The 17,746-nt window shown below is 43.5% G+C and overlaps 1 protein-coding gene across 1 annotated transcript in view; it reads right to left on the reverse strand.

Moving 5' to 3' along the window:
• LOC122800223 (protein NO VEIN-like) overlaps positions 1–17,746 on the reverse strand; it is a 1,589,974-nt gene that overhangs the window by 697,685 nt on the left and 874,543 nt on the right. Inside the window, exon 13 of the mRNA XM_044069716.1 lies at positions 11,857–12,010. Coding sequence (XP_043925651.1) covers positions 11,857–12,010 — 154 coding nt within the window. The remainder of the gene's footprint in view (positions 1–11,856; positions 12,011–17,746) is intronic.

Here is a 17,746-nt window from a genome sequence, read left to right on the forward strand (position 1 = left end):
CAGTTTTCCTGATATTCTTGATTTTATCCAGGTAAAACCTAAATTGCCTCCGTACATCTACAGTATGCAGGACTCTTTCTGCTGAGGCTTTAGGGGGTGGAGGTGGGAAGGTGGATTGCTTGGTTTAATGGTGGCTCGTTAACCATTTTGCGCATAAAGGAGAGGTTGGTGCGGAGGGAACCCTGTCCTTATGGAAGACCAGGAATGGAGGGGAGGCCATAAGGGCTTGTAATTCTGAAAGCCTTCTGGCCGAGGTGATTGCCAGAAGCAAAACAGATTTCCAGGAGCAGAATTTTAAAGAGGCAGAAGCTGCTGGCTCAAAGGGGGGCCAGGGTCAGCTTTTCCAAAACAAAGTTAAGATCCCAGGGAGGAGGCACTGGTCTCCTGGGAGGTCTCATGTGGAGGGCGCCTTTCAGAAATTGTTTGGCCTCAAACCTAGAGGCCAAGGGAGGTTATAGGCAGAGGTGGCTGACAAATGTACTTTCACTGAAGAATAAGTTAGTCTGCCTCCAGCAACTCACACAGATAGGATAGCAATGCAGGGACCTCCACTGTTAGTGGGTCCAAGTTATGTGAGAGACAGCAGATTGAAAATCTTTTCCATTTGGATAAATAAGATTTCCTTGTGTTGGGTTTCCTGGCCTTCTGCAGTACACTTAGCACGTCTTCTGAGAAAATGTGTCTAAAAGAAATCAGAGCCCTGTCACCCACAGTGTAATTTGTAGGGTTGACAAGTGAGGATGAATGAGGGTGCCCTTGTGTTGCCTGAGTAGGTCCATTCTGTGGGGTGACTTGTGATGATTGCCCTTGGCTAAATGTAGGCGTTAAGGGGAACTAATACCGTCTTGGCCAAAAGGGAATCACCTACAAGATTTTTGGTATGTCCTGCTGAAACTTGAGGAGGATAAGAGGCAGTGGGAGGGAATGCATAAAGGAACACCCCTCTCCAAGAGAAGCTTAGGGCATTTACCTTCCAGACCAGAGGATGTGGGGGTGTCTGGCACAAAACAGAGGAAGTTGTCTGTTCATTGGGAAGGCAGAGAGATCAACTTGTGGAATACCCCATTGGTAGACAATGTCCAGGAAACACGTCCCTATGAAGCATCCATTTGTGGGGTTGTGTTTTGGATCTGCTGAGTGTGTCCTACAAAACATTCAAGTTAGATGGAATGTATACTGCCTGAAGTGGTATCTGCAACTTGACTGCTAGCTGTCTACAGAGGCCATAAAGGCTTGAGATAGGATCAGGGGAAACAAGACTTGTAAGGTGAGCATCCTGAAAGAAGATACCTTTAGGTAGGTGTTTAAGGAGGAGAGGTCTAAGATGGATTTCCAGGGTCCTTCTTTCCTTGGGACCATGAATAGCCTGGAATAGAATCCCTGTCCTCTTTGATGGGCGGGTACATGCTGGATGGTGCAACAGAGGTAGATGTTCTTTAGGTGGTTGGGGGATACCCCTGAATGGTGGCTGAGACTTCCACACCATGAAGTATCCATTCTTTATTATGGAAAGTACCCAAGAGTCTTGGGTAATAGCTGCCAGACCAGACTTAAAAGGAATAGGCAAATGGAGAGGGGAAGCAGGGTTGGGGCCCAGGTAAGTCAGATGGACCCAGGCCTGTCAGGAAAGGGATGCTTTGGAGGTGGGGTTTGTTGTGGAGTATGAAAAGACTGTTGCCTCTTTCCTGTTCTCTTGGACTTGGGTTGAGCAGTTCTGGATTGCCTCCTGACAAAGTCTGGTTTAGAAGGGTAATTTCCCTGGAATTTAGGCATTGCAAAAACCAGAAGCTGCTTTAGGTCTTTCATCACTTTGCTCCTCTCTTGCAAGGTTTTGAAGAGTTCAGCGGACACAGAGCCAAACAAGGCTTCATTGTCCAGGGAAGCATCCATCAATTTGGATTTGATACCCTCTGGTAAGGATTGCAGCCTAAGCCATGTGAACCTCCTTAGGACAGACCCAAATGCAGCTACCCTAACAGAAGCCTCTGCGGCATCGCAACTACATTTGACGGAATGTCTGGTGACCTGGGAGATGGTAGCTAACAGTGATGTACCTAGGTTTTTGTTCTCAGACTCAGGTAATTCAGAAATTATTTTAGACAACTGAGACAAGAATTCTAATGAATATTTAGTCATATGGGTTTTGGTAGTTCATAGCACTAAATGCAAGAGTGGCAGATATATAAACTTTCTTACCTAGTCTTTCCAAACGTCTACTGTCCTTGTCTGAGGGAAGAAGCCTAGAGGGTTTTTGTCAGAGAACACCATGATGACTGATGGATCAGCTGCTGGTGCTCTGAATAAATACTTACAAAATACAAGCACCTTATAAAACCCGTCTGTTTTTAGGTGCTAGTGGTTGACAGTCAGAGGGACTTGCTTGAGGATGCATAGGGATCTAAGAAGGTCAGAAGGATAGGGGGGACAGGAGAGGGACTAGTTGCAACAAATCATAACATTTTTGAATATCCATCATTTCAGTGGTTTCCCACTTGAAATGCTCTTGCATTCTAGTCATAGTGTTGCAGAAGGAAATCTCTTCTACATGGGAGTCAGTCCCATTAGAATCTTCCATAGGGAAAGCAGTCTAGTGGAGAGGGTAGCTGGGTATAGTAAGCTGGGAACTCCTCATCAGAAGAGAGGTCCTCCTCAGATGATGATTCTTCCCTGACCCTCTTTAATGAAGGAACAGGCCGTGGGGATGTAAGGATAGTAACCCCTGGATGGGGTATAACAGACATTAGGGCACTGAAGATGCTTTGGGAAAACGTCTACCAATCTTTTTGTAGGTCAGAGAAACGTGCTTAGTTTTCGGTTTCTTTTAACTGGGCATGTCCATTCTATGGAGAGAAGGTGGGCCGGACATAGGCCTGCATTCTATAATGTCTGCATCCACTTCCTCATAACAAGGATGGTCTGAATCCCTTGTGGCCTTTCAGAAATAATGAGTCGGGGTTCCCCTTGAACGTCCAGAGTGGATGCCTGCGGTACCTCCATGGATGTGCTACTATCCTGTTCCAAGGCGACACTTGTTACGGGTTCGGCCTGTGGCTCAGACGATGGCCTAGAGCAAATCTGCTGACTGGTATTAGTCTCTGGACAGACAGGCACTGGAGATGCAGCCGAGGCTTCCAGCCTAGGTTTCTTGGCCTTACACTTTGCTAACGACTCTGCTTCTGAGGTCAATGGACCCTCCATCCTTTTAGCGAGGAATTTAAGACACTGATTTTCCAGATACAAGGAAAGTGAGTTAAGCCTACTCCTTAGGGTTTTTGGGACAAATGACTGCCAGACAGGGCAGGCCTTAAGGTTGTGGGAAGGCCCATGACAAAATAGGCACTGCTAATGGCTGTCCGTATGTGGAATCTAACATCCATATTCACATTTGCCCTTCGTGGATGATATTAAACTCAGAACTCTATCAAAAGTACGAAAAGGATTCCCCGGTGGGGCACTTAGACGTTTCTTTGGCAGTCAGAACTTACGTACTGGAAGCGCATTCTGTCTGGTGGCAAAGAATTTCTGAGAATGGTACGTGCATGTGTCACATTTACAGCCTACGTCTGATAGCAGACTATGTGCGACATACCATGCACCCTAGGCACTGAAGAGTTTTGTAGACTGGCTGACGTTGGGTCGCTTGACAGACAATCTCCTTCATGTAAAGAATACTGCAACAGCAGAAGAGAAGGACATCAGAATTTATGGAGCTGTAAGCCCTGCATATGATTACCAGAAGCCATCTGCCTCATGTGACGGCCACCCACCAAGACAAATGGAGGGTAGGCAACACTCGAGAGTGGTGCACTACACTCAACAGCTTAGAGACACTACAGGAAAGTACAGTTGTGTACACTTACCATAAATGTAGATGTTAGAGTGTATTCACTGTTGCAGTCCTTACAAAATGGGTTATCCGGCTCCCGGTAAACCTCAGTCGGCCAGAATACCAAAGTCCTTAGTATACGACATCGGCTGCCTTCGGTTTAAGCCTGACGTCAGGTAAAATGGAAGACAGCCGACGCCATTTCCTCAGTTTTTCTTGCCTTAACTGTCAGGAGCCCCCCAAAAAAAGGTTAGACCAGGAAAATAAAAATCTAGTCTGTGCCCTAGGAAAAATGGTGGGATGGAAGGCGGGTAAACCAGGACTGCAACAGTGAATACAGTCGAACATCTACATTTATGGTAAGTGTACACAACTGTACTATGTTCATCGTGTTTCACTGTAGCAGTCTTACAACATAGGTTGATTTCAAAAGCCCAGGAAAAAAAAAAAAAAGGAGGAACACCCACTGTTTAAGGGTTGGTAAGGATGCCCTGCAACACTGCAGTGGCAAAATCAGCCCTGGACTTAGAAAACAAGGGTAAATTGTTATGTTTAGTGAAAGTGCGGACAGACGTCCAGGTAGCTGCTTCCAGGATGTCCCTAGTAGGTACAACTCTTGAAAAAGCTGCTGAGGTAGAAGCTGCTCTAGTAGAATGGGTCCTAATACTTTGTGGAGGAACCTTGCCATGCTGTAAGTAACAAAAGTGAATTCAATGAGCAATCCACCTAGAAATGGTCTGCTTTGAAATAACTTTGCCCTGAGCTCCAGGAGCAAAACTGACCAACAACTGATCTGTCTTTCAAAAAGGTTTAGTCCTGTCCAGGTAAAATCTAAGCTGTCTATGCACATTCAGGGAATGCAGTAACCTTTCTCCTTTATTCTGAGTATTAGGAAAAAGGGTAGGCAGGGGTATAGACTGGTTAAGAATCAGGCTAGAAACCACTTTAGGCATAAAAGAGGGATTAGCTCTAAGAGAAACCCAATCCACATGCAAGATGATAAAATGATCCACTGCCATTAAGGCCTGCAGCTCAGAAACTCTTCTAGCTGAAGTAATTTCCAAGAGAAAGGCAGCTTTCCAGAAGAGAAACTTCAAATCTGCTGAGGCAGCTGGTTCAAAAGGAGGCAGAGTAAGTTTCTTAAGTACAAAATTAAGATCCCAAGCAGGAGTAAGTACCCTTCTGGGAGGCTTTAAATTGCTAGCTCCCCTAAGGAATTGTTTCAACAAGGGATGAAAGAAAATGGGTTGCTCAAAGGAACAATGAGCAGAAATAGCTGAAGCATGAATCTTGACAGAAGAAAAGGAAAGTCCACCATTAAGTAAGCCTTCCAAATAGTCAAGAATAGGAGGAAGACAAAGTTGAGAAGGTTCTTACCCTCTAGTCTGCATCCAAAAGGAGAATCTTTTCCACTTATCTGCGTAAGAATTCCTAGTGCTAGGCCTCCTGGCTTCACGAAAGACCTCAACCACCTGTTGGGAAAGGTTTAAATTATCAGCCAGGCTGCCAAATACAGTCCGAAGATGAGGATGCAGAATCCCACCCCCCGGACCAAGAGATCTGGTATCAGGGGAAGATGCCAAGGCTGAGACTGGGAGAGACTGCAAAGTAGTGGATACCAATGTTGCCTGGGCCAATCTGGAGCTATGAGGATGGCCCTTGGTTTTCGGTCCTTTACGTTTAACAGCACTCTGGGAAGAAGAAGCAGAAGCGGGAATGCAAAGATCGAAAGTTGTGTCCAGGGGAAGGACAGAGCATCCACTTTCCAAGCTTTGTCGTGATGAAAGCCATCGAAGCCCGCTGGACTGCCATCAATTCCTTCAGATTTATGTGCAAACGAACCTGTTGAAAGTTCCAAGTCCCCTGAAAGCATCTGCCCTCTAGATGAACTCCCAAGCATAGTCCGAGGCATCTGTGGTGAGAGACTGGCTGGCAGGAGGTGGACAGAAAGGCAGTCATTTGTTCTGTGTACAGGGCGTCGCCCACCAAAGAAACTCCATCTGCAGGCAGGGAATCAGAGGAAGAATCAAGTCTAAATCCTGAGTGTGTTGACAACAAAGGTTTTTGAGGAATCATTGAATTTTCCTCATATGCAGTCTTGCATATGGAATCATCAGAACACATGAAGCCATGAATCCCAGGGATTTCAGGAATTGCCTTGCAGACAGCTGAGTCATGCTTGCCAAATTCCTGAAGTAATTCGAAAGATCCATTTGTTTCTCTTGCGGGAGGGATACCAACTGGGTGGCTGTGTTCGACTCGTTCCCAGGAATGCAATCGCCCTGGTGGGTACCGATTTTGACTTCTTTTCGTTGATAGTGTAGCCCAAAGAGGTGAGAAGGTTCTTTACAAAGTCCAAATCCTTTAGAAATTGCTCTGGAGAGTTTGCCTGAATAAGACAATCGTCCAAGTAAGGGTAAATTTGAATGTTTCTTTGTCTGCAAAAAGGAATGACTGGAGACAGGCATTTTGTAAAAACTCTGGGAGCAGTACATAAGCCAAAGGGCAATGCAGAGAACTGGAAGTGCCTGTTCCCTGCCCTGAAGTGGAGGAACTGCCTGCAGCTTTCCGTTATTGGGATGTGCAGATGAGCTTCTTTGAGATCCAAAGTCACCAGCCAGGAATCCTTGGCCAGCATTGGCAGCAACTGATGAAGAGTGAGTATTCTGAACTTGGGAATCACCAGAAAGGTGTTTAGAATTGACAAACCCAGAATAGGGTGCCAGATACCCCCTTTTTTGCGAACCAGGAAAAGTCTTGAGTAGAAACCCTGGCCTATCTGTAGTGTAGGAACTGGCTCTATTGCTCCCAGGTTTAGCAAAGAAGAAACTTGTTTTTCTGCTTCTGCCCTTTGAAGAGGGGGCATATCTGGGTATCCTTGATGAACCGGGAAGGTGTGAAAGGAGAACTTGTAGCCTTGGGATACTATTTTGAGCACCCATTTGTCATCTGTGATGGTGTACCAGACATCTGCAAAAATGGCTAACCTTCCCCCCAAAGGAAACCCTGGATCCACAGAGGAAGGATAGAGTCATTGGGAATGCTTGCTTTGGGAAGTTTGCTTAGAACTCCCCGATTCTGAAGAGGAAGACTGCCAGTTCTTAGCCTTTTGAGGGGTGGATGTCTGTCCCCTAGAAGACCTGTAACCCCTAGGCCTGGTGCGACCCTGTTTACTAGGGTGAGGAAAAGTCCAATTCTTAGAAGGGTAATGACTACTAAAATGAGCAGGCTGAACTTGCAGAAAATCCTTAACAGTTTGCATAGATTTGGCCATGTCCTCCAACTTTTTCAACACCTCTTCAGCTTTGCTACTAAAAAGATTGTCCTTGTGCAAAGGTACATCCAGGAATTTAGATTTGAAAGGTTCAGAAAGAGGCTGTTCCCTGAGCCAAGCATGTCTTCTAATAACAGAACCCGTGGCTGCTGCCCTGCAAGAAGCCTCCAAAAAGTCAAAAACCACAATGTAGAGCATGTTTAGTGACAAGAGTGGCGAAAGTCAATAAAGCCTGCATGTCCTTACTCTCCATCTGGGAAGGAACACCAGCAATTTTAGCTTTAATGGCCTCCAAAGTATGCTGCTGATACTTAAGCATATGAAAAAGACAATTAACAAACCTAATATAGCCAGGGTGGAAGAAGTATAAACCTTTTTACCCAATCTATCCAAGGCCCTAGATTCCCTGTCAGAAGTAACAGGATTTTTAGCAACCGTGGCTTTAACACCTTTAGGGCCCTGAGGAAAAAATCGCTGTATCCACAGTGGGATTCTTGAAAAGGAAGTGATGAGAATTAACTCTATAATACATGTCAGGCTTTCTGGGAGCAGGAGGAACAGAATTAGGAGTCAAAGCATTCTTCATGAAAACATCATCAACGACTTACAAAACCGGAGGTACAGCCAAAGGCTTATGCTGTAGCAAATGCAAGCATTCCCTAAACCGTTTCTTAGGCAGAGTAGTCCTGACTTTCCCATTTGAAATGCTCCCTAAGAGTATTCAGAGTACCTCCAAAAGAGAATTCTTCTGGAGGTGAGGCAGAAGGTATGCAGTCTTCTGCATCAGAGTCCTCAAAACCAGAAAAAAGTGGAGAGTTTCCCTCTTCATCAGCAGAAGTGCTGGAAACCTCAGAGTCTGACGCAGACAAAATGTCTGGGGACAATTCCCTAACTCTCTTAGAAGGAGGTGGCTGAGAGCCTCTGATAAGGGTCAAGAGATCACTAGCCATCTTAATCATATGAGATTGAGGCATTTGAGGGGAGGCCGGTGCCTGCTTTAGAGTAGATTTTCGGCTGGAAGGCCTGCTAGAAAGCCGGAGGGACTCAGGAAACCTAACCACTGCAGTAGTCCGAGCCAAGGTCATCGGTCTGGATCTGGTCTCCGGGCGGAGAAGAGAGGCCTCAGAAGCCGGTGCTTAGCGGCTCCAGATCCATCAGAGGTGGCGACTGGCAAAGGCTCCCAAGACAAAGTGGAAGACTGCGGAATGGAGGACTCAAAAAAGATCTCCGCAGACGCCTGTCGCTGAACATACGCGGACTACAGGGGAAATCAAAGCACCTCACCAACTACCGCTGGGCTGACAACCAACTTAACAGGGATGTCATTGGCTAATTTGACCCCAAGCCTGTCGCGGTCCTTATCGTTGCACTTCTTAGGCACATCTGAAGTCGGGAGACCAGAAGTCGCCATACCGACGAACTTAGGCCAAACACCGAAATGCTTGAACAAAATCCTAGCTCTATGGCGAATGGTACGATGGTTGAAAGAAGCACAGAGAACACAATTAGAGACGTCATGCTCAAGGCCCAAACAAGTGATACAACAGGATTGAAAATCACGGTGTGGAATCTGTTTTCCGCAGGTAAGACAGTTATTAACTTCCTCTGACATTCGTTAAAGCAAGAAAAGAGGGTCCCCAACGGGTTACTTATCTGAAGATGTCTTCAACTAAGCAGTGGTAATACAAAAAGAAGGCACTCGGCCGATTGGCACTTGTGCAAAAAGCTTCTGCTTCGGGCTCCATGGCAAGAAAGACTGAAGAAATGGTGTTGGCTGCCTTCCTTTGTACCTGACGTACTGATGTCAGGCTTAAACCGAAGGCAGCCGACGTCATATACCAAGGATTTTGGTATTCTGGCCGACTGAAGGCTACCAGGAGCCGGATAACCCATTTTGTAAGGCTGCAACAGTGAAACACGATGAACATCAGGGGCATTATCACCATCTAGTTACTGCTTCTTTGGAGCAATAAGAGAAACGTCTCTAAAGGAGAAAATTTTGTCTCAGTCCTTCCTTTTATTAGTGTGTTCTCCCTACCCTTGCTCTTCTTTTTCCTTTGTTTTGGAAGAGTCAAAAAAACTCTACCCCTAGATACCTGGGAGGTAGAAGCCTCTACTGGAGTCAAATCTTCCCTGGGCTATAGATCTTTCAAGATTAACCTCTTCTATAAACCAGTGTATACGCTTATCAGAGGCATTACAGATATCAAAATCTTGCTTTAAACAGTCTGGGCCTAGACGAACAAAATGCAAATTCCTGTCTTTGGATGCAAGAGAATCTGCTCTCCATGCTAAAACCAAACATACATACACTTCAAAAATAAATGATGAAAATGCAAAAACACTTGAACAACAAGTGATCGGGAGTAGAAAAGTAACCAAATGACAAATTCTGCAAGAAAAAAACACATGCAGTAGCTGCCAAATAAACCCATAAAGTGTACATTACTTTTTTTTTTCTTTTTTTACAGGAAAGAACAGGACTGTATGAAAAAACCAAGTGATACATAAAGCAAAATCAACTTTTCACAAAATGTATGATATGACCTTAAAAGCAAAGAAAACAATAAATGATTTCCCAGCAATAATACACGAGAGAACAACTCTAAATACTTTCCTTCTTAAAAAGATAAAAATAAATAAGCAAATAAATAAATCAGTAAAATAGACAGGTACTGATTCCCTTGCTGGGAAAGCTCACTGAATGACAGATCCAGAAAACTGATGCCAAGTCAGCAACATTGTGGAAGTTACACACAGCCTGGGAAAGCATTAGATGCACAAGTCCTTTAGCATCGGTCCTACTTGGTTTAAAGATGATGTAGATGACGAACCTTAGCATGTCAGAAGTGGAGGTTTTGCAACCTCAACTTCTGATGTGGTGACAGAAATGCAAAGGAAAAATTATAGGCACTGAATTCTACTCCGTAGCTCAAGAATCTAACTTATCTTTATTAGAACATAGTAATCAGAAATGGGAGATGCTCTCTCCTAGCATATGTAGAAGAGATCCGGGAAGGGGTAGGATAGACGATGGCTGCATTGTCAGTACCGACCTTTTGATAAGGGAGGGTACTGCTCATAATCCCATTTTTCTGCTTACCACTGCCTCTCTTATCTGTTCTCAGTCCAAAGCATGCCCTTGCTGAAAATCTCTCTCTTCATCATCATCACTTTAGTTTGCTCAAATAATACTTGTATGACATTCCTATACTGCACCGCTGAGTTCCTCTACCATCTCTACTAATGCGGCCTGAAACCAAAAATGTTTCCCTCTTAACAAGATACATGCACTGTTCAATTAAAACTGTAGACATTACTTACTACGCTGTTCTACAATGTGGAGGAGTGTGCAAAGGCTGCTGACCACCACTGGCTAAATGAAGCACTTGATGGCAATGCTAATCTTCAATGTTCTCTCACTACATTTTACAATGTCACAACATGAGAGAATGTGTGACAAGATGTTTCTGTGAGTCCCATTAATGGACAACATAAGCAAGGCAGAAACAGTAAAAGGCTCCTTCACCACACCACCTCTACTTTAAAAAAGAAAATGCTGATATATAAAGCAACCCACGCCTTAGTCTACATATGTCTCAGATTCATTTTTAAGGGAATGTCAGTAAAATTCCACTTTCACAGGTACAAAAGGACAAATCTAGATGAAGTAGAGGGAAGTCATCAACATCCCACATACAGAGGGTTTTGTCTCCTGAAACCCTTTAACATATCCTACTCCAAAGTCACACAACCTTAGGGCATGTTAATATCTTTGTAAATCCAAACCCATTCAATGGAGTAGCTTAATCTAACATAACTTGTTTAAAAGCTAATTAAGAACAAAAAATAAAAGCTGAATCTCTGCCATTCCAATTTTTTTCCTATGCATATCAGAAATCTTCTGAGAACTTGCATTATACCAGTGCCTCAATAAACACTTCCCAAAGCCTCATCACTCATATGCGATATATTATTTCCTCCAGTGTAAAAACAATGGTCCTCCCCTTCCAGCAACCACCATGATTCCTCCTACAAAATTCCTTTCCAATCCCACCCATTTCATGTACCCCAAAACAAAAGGAACCAAGCCCATATAATACTTTTACACAATTCCTTCCAGCCCACCTGCCATTCCTTTATGGAGTCTCTAGCACAAAATTAAGTATTACAGATGCAATATTAACAAATCCTACAGTGGATGATGACTTCAATAACTCTGGAATTCACTCCTTGAATTTTAGTGATCCTTCACCATTTTAATACTATATAGTATGAAAGTTGACTACCTATAAAACCCATTCTGCTCTTTTGTTTTGCTTAGAATCACCCAAACAAGACAGGACATTCTTCATTGGGTCCCCTTCTCCCCAAGTGCATAACCTCTTTTCAACATTAGATCCCATCTGCCAACATTTTATACTATTACATGCGAATATATACACCAAAAGGCACACAGATACAAATATAGTTAAACTTGCTTCTGCAGCTTTTCAAAGGTACATAAAGAATGTTGGGCATCCAAGTATAACCTACATTTTTAAAATGATAACCACAACTTAAGAATGACTGTTTCATCCTTCACAATCAAGATTCCCGTTTTTACGGCAACCACTATCATAAGAAGTGGCATTAATGTTGCAAAGCATGACCTTGTTGTGTGAATTCTGAAGATGACCTGGCATCCAATGAACAGCCACTACAGATTTACATTTATCACAGTGTGCCTGAAGTACTACAATTATTGCTATCTTACCAGAGCTCACTACAATAACTTCATCTTCAGATTCGCTCTCAGATGTTACCACATATTCATCATCTTCAGACTCCTCTTCACATTCTTCCTCCTCTTCCTCACTTATGAGGGAAATGGAAGATGCATTTGTTGAAGTTTCATCTGCAGCTTTATGCTGTAAGCAAACAGTTTAGACGTCATGCAAGAGAACAAATTGTCATATATCAGAGCAATTTTTGATATCACAAAAATATAAAATGAGAAGCACAAAAATGAAGTTACATGTGTAAGAAGGTTCAAGCAAAGTTAGATTCTACTGTGACGGAATACTGTACGTCTAAAGCAAAGACAAAAAGCAAACTATATACTAATGTTTTGAGAGCTACTGATGCATTTGAAAATCAACAGAAACCTACACAATTCTGAAAATAGGTTCACAGGTGTTTACTAGGCTGACGACCACAAGGGGCTTTTTAAGCCTAGCTATGCATCCCCAAATCTCTGACAAGTTCTGATACCCTTAGTAAGTGTAAGCATGGGCCTGGGAGATGAACCAGTTACAGGTTACCTGTTTGCATTAGAGACATAGGTGCCAAACAAGGGGTGAATTTCTGGTTTCCCACCCAATTGTCCAAGTTGCACTTGAATTGGGTTAGGGAGGAACACATATGAAACATTAGAACAGGAAATATGATCTAGAGAGTAAGTGGTTCTGTGTAGTAAAAATTAAAAACATACTAGATAAAGTCGGAACACATTTAAAGAGAAGAATTAGTGAAAATACAGCCTAGAAGAGCCCGCAATCCAGGATGGTTTAATGTACATATCTAGCTGACAGCAGGGATATAAAAAAGACGCCAAGCCCAAAACCAATGAAAATGGTGGAGGAAGAAACTGTGTCAAGTCACTCCATTTCAATCTGAGAAAAAAAAATGAATGATCCAGGCAAACTCCTGCAATAAGACTAAAGCTGTGTTTATTTCATCATTCATTCATTCTCACGGTAAACTTCACAATGGGAACTGGAAATTCAATCCGATTCTGTGTAGGTGTGCCAGAATCTAAGATGTTCATCCTTATAAAGTAGCACCACACATCCAAAGGTAAAAGATTCTGGCTGCAGCAGTGCACACTTCCAAGAAATGAAGGAGCAAATGGCTGCACCAAACAAGTAATACAATCTACAACTCAGACAAATCCAAGTGACTTTAAACATGCACTGGCTCTTGTACGGTAGATGGTCTTCCTATAATGACGGAGGAAGAAAATGGAAGACCAAAATGTGCCATAAATTAGGAAAAGATTGTTGATGATTATAAACAAACACAGAAAAGTCCACTACCTCAACAACCGTGCTACTGGCAGACTACTTGAGCATGTTTTCGGTAATATTCTGCCATCTACAAACACACTCCTCAACCACTACAGTTGAGGCCCCTCTCGTGTTGTAATAGACAACCACTGCCAAAATGTGGTTTCTAACTTTTACAAGTTACTTCTGCTAGCATTAATAAATCTAACAAGGTTAAAAAAAAAGCTTTGGACTCACCATAATGTTCCATCTGTGTTCATTGTCATTGTTCCTCATCTGATGAATTTTGTATCAGAGACTTGGATCTCACTCACCCACTTTTACCAGATGACTGGATCCAAGGCTTGAGCTCCTCCCTTTACCAATAATGCCCCACCAACCTAACATAACTCAAATCAAGTATGCTGTCCCTAGATATAAAGAGACAACCTATTATATAAACTAACAAAAGCAGAAAGAAAAAAAAAAGCTGTAGGTCAAACAAGGAACAGCTGTTCCTGCACAACTCTTCGATCTTTGCAGAAGCAAAGGATGGGGGCAGGTGAGCAGGAAGTTGAGGAAGAATGATAATGGGTAACACACAAGGAATGTTATGGGGAGTACATAACTTTTTTTTTTTTATCTTATGTCCTTTTCATTCATTCCTCAACTCACAAGACAGAGTCCCCAGCTACTGTAACCTTTGGAGGTCCTCATGGAAGGATATTCCAGAGAACTGCAGAGCCAAAGGCCACTCTGTTCCTAGAAATCAAATCTAATTTGCAGTGAGCAATAAAGGTGTGAGAATAATTCCAAGTTGCAGCTTCACAAATGTCATCTGGGGAAGTCCTTGACCAAAAGGCTGAAGAAACTTCAACAGACCTCCTGAAATGAGCTCTCGGAGGCTTGAGCAAAGATCAGCCTTATTTACCATAAACAAAGGAAATACACTGGCTAAATGGTTGAAACTCTGGATACTGGTTTGCCTAATCTGTTACAAGAAAATGAAACAAATAGCTGGTCACCGTTCCTGAAGGTTTTGGTTCGGCTGAGATAAAAGTAAAGTTGTCTACACGTATCCAAAATGGAGCATACACTCTCCCATATTTTCTGAGTTAGGAAATAAAAAGTACAGTTGTGTACCTACCATAAATGTAGATGTTCGAGTGTATTCACTGTTGCAGTCATTACACTCGGGTTATCCTGCTGGCAAGACTACCCACAGTCGGCCTGAATTCCAAAGTCCTGGTCCGGCATCGGTTGCTGTCGCCTCTTCCCTGACGTCAGTGCGCCAGGGGTATAAAAGATGCAGCCGACACCATTTTCTTCAGTTTTTCTTGCCCCAGATGTCAGGTGCCCCCAAAAGGGTAGGCTAAAAATTCTGCTCATAAAAAGGCATGCAGTAACAAACATTACCTTCATCTACAAGTAAATACACCACATAGGTTGTATAGAATAGAGAAGTACAGCCAAGTCCCAGCAAAGAAAGGGGGATGGAGGGAGTGTAACCTGGACTGCAACAGTGAATACACTCTAACATCTACATTTATGGTAGGTACACAACTGTACTATGTTCATCGTGTTTCACTGTTGCAGGCATTACACTTGGGTTGAATCCCAAAGCTGAGGTTGGGTGGCTGGGCCTAGATAGAATAAGGAGTGGCTATGAGGACCTGCAGAACTGCAGTGGCAAAGCCTGCTCTGGAATTAGAGTAAAGAGATAAGTGGTAGTGCTTTGTAAAAGTGTGCACTGAATTTCAGGTTGCAGTCTCCAAAATATCCTTGGTTGGTAGTCCTCTAAGGAAGGCTGCTGCAGTGGCTGCTGCTCTGGTAGAATGTGGCCTAATGCCCTTAGGCACTGATTTGCCATGTTGTGAATAACAGAAACGAATGCAGTGGCCTATCCAATTTGAAATAGTCTGCTTTGAAATAGCTTTTCCTTGCGATCCTGCAGCATTATGCCACTTAGAGTTGCTCAGTCTTTCTGAAAGTTTTAGTTTTGTCCAAGTAAAAGCGTAGCTGTCTGTGTATGCCCAAAGAATGCAGAAGTCTCTCCCCCCTTATTCGGTAGGTTTGGATAAAAGGTCGGCAAATGTATGGTTTAGTTAAGAGCCACGCTGGACACTACCTTAGGCATAAATGTTGTGTTTGTCCTTAGAGAAACTCTGTCCGGATGGAAAATAATAAAAGGTTCCACAGCCATTAGTGCCTGCAACTCTGAGACTCTTCTTGCTGAAGTTATTGCTAAGAGAAGAGCTGTTTTCCATAAGTATTTTATCTCAGCTGTACTGGCTGGCTCAAAAGGAGGCAGTGTGAGTTCTTCCAAGACAAAACTGAGGTCTCATGCAGGTACTGGAGCTCTACTTGGAGGTCTTACTTTTTGGCCCCTCTGAGATACTGCCTTAGCAGTGGATGAGAAAAAATAGGTGGGTCTGTATTGTAATGAGCTGAAATGGCACAGGCATGGATCTTAATCGATGAGAAGGATAGGCCTTTGTCCAGCATCTCAGTTAGGTATTGTAAAATCTGAGGAATGTTTGGAACAAACGTGTCGATTCCTTGTGCCTGGTTCCAAGCACAGAATCTCTTCCATTTTTCTGCATAAGATTTTCTGGTGCTGGGCCTCCTGGCCTCCAAAATAACATCCATAACTGCTTTAGAGAGAGGTGTGTTCTGAATTGTCACATTATACGCCATGCAGCCAGATTTAGGGTTCTGAGTTGGCCGTGTAGTATCCGATTGTTTTGTTGGGTCAGCAAATGAGGAATTTGAGGTAATGTCCAGGCTGGGCCTTGAGACAAACTCTTTAGGATTGGGTACCAGTGCTGGCGTGGCCAGTCTGGGGCAATCAGGATCATTTTTGGCTTCTCGTCTGACCTTTAGGAGTACCTTGGGGAGGAGAGGCAGAGGAGGGAAGGCATATACTGTAAGGGCTTTCCAGCTGAATGAAAGGGCGTCCACTTTCCATGCTTGTTTGTGATAAGTCCACGTGCAGAATCTCTGTAGCTGGCAGTTGTGAGGGTAGGCAAATAGATCTATGTCTGGGCATCCCCATTTCCCTGTTATCATGCTGAAGATTTGTGGATTTAGTTTCCACTCGTGATGATCTATGAGGTTTCTGCTTAGTTCATCTGCCAAAGTATTTGTCTTTCCTGGCAGGAATTGTGCTTGCAGGTGTACTTGATACGTCAATGCTGTGTTCTACAAAGTCATGGCTTTTCTGCAGAGGTAGGAAGGAATATGTGCCTCCTTGCTTGTTTATGTACCACGTGACTGTAGTATTGTCCGTCTTTGTCCGCAGTTGTCCTGGATGAAGTAGGTCCTTGAAGGCTGTCAGGGCATTCTGTACAGCTAGCAACTTTTTTTGATTGATATGAAGATGCATTTGGTTTGTGGGCCATGTGCCCTGAATACATTTTCCTGTCAAGTGAGCTCCCCAGGCATAATCTGATGCATCCATTGTTAGTGTCTGCCTGGCTGTGGCTGAAGTGAAGGGCTGTCCCTTGTTGTGGTGACAGGCCTGTGCCCACCATCGAAACTCCTGTTGCAGGCAGGGAATAAGAGTAATTAATGTTTCTAGGCTGTGGCAATGTTGAGTCCAAACAATTTTTAGATACCATTGTAGTTTCCTCATATGCAGTCTTGCATATGGAATTAGCAAAATGCAGGATGCCATGAAGCCCAGAGCCTGCAGAGCTTTTCTTGAAGATAACTGGGTCTTTGTTACCATGCTTTAGAAGTAAGAAGTCAGTTGCCTTTGTTTGTCTGGCGTGAAATAAGCTATCTGGGCAGCTGTATTTAAGCTTGCACCCAGGAATATTATCTCTTGAAAGGGTACTAGTTTTGATTTATTTTCGTTTACTGTGTACCCTAGGCAACTTACTAATCTTTTTACAAACGCCAGATGCTTTAGTAGAATGTGTCTGGTCTCTGCTTGAATAAGGCAATCGTCCAAGTAGGGATATATTTGAATTCCTCTTTGTCTGCAAAATGCAATTACTGGTGCCAGGCATTTTGTGAAGACCCTGGGCACAATAGATAAGCCAAAGGGCAGTGCAGAGAATTGGTAGTGCATTGAGCCAGCTATGAATCTGAGGTATCTTCTGCAAGATTGTCTGATTGGGACATGCAGGTATGCCTCTTTGAGGTCCAAAGTTACAAGCCAAGCCTTCTTGCCCAGCATGGGCAGAAGCTGCTGCAGAGTCCACATTTTGAATTTCGGAACATCCGGGAAAGTATTTAGAACAGACAGGTCCAGAATTGGTCTCCATGCTTTGTCCTTTCTTGGTACTAAGAAAAGTCTTGAGTAAAATCCTTGTCCCTGCTCTTGTTGTGGCACTAGCTGAATAGCCCGCATGTCCATGAGAGAAGAAACTTGTTTTTGTGCCTCTGCCCATTGATTGTGTGGCAGATCTGGCATACCTTTCGCCTTTGGAAGGGTGTGCAAGTGGAACCTGTAGCCCTGACAGACTATATTTAAGACCCATTTCTCCTTGGTGATCACTTGCCAATTTTGTGAAAAAAGTGCTAGCTTTCCTCCTAAGGGTGCTGCCAAAAGATAAATGCTTGGCATTAGCAGATGGAAGTCATTGGGACTGTTTTCTATATGGCTGTGATTTG

Source organism: Protopterus annectens, chromosome 4.part0 (genome assembly GCF_019279795.1).
Source record: "Protopterus annectens isolate FY-2018-M chromosome 4.part0, PAN1.0, whole genome shotgun sequence".
NCBI lineage: Eukaryota > Metazoa > Chordata > Ceratodontiformes > Protopteridae > Protopterus > Protopterus annectens.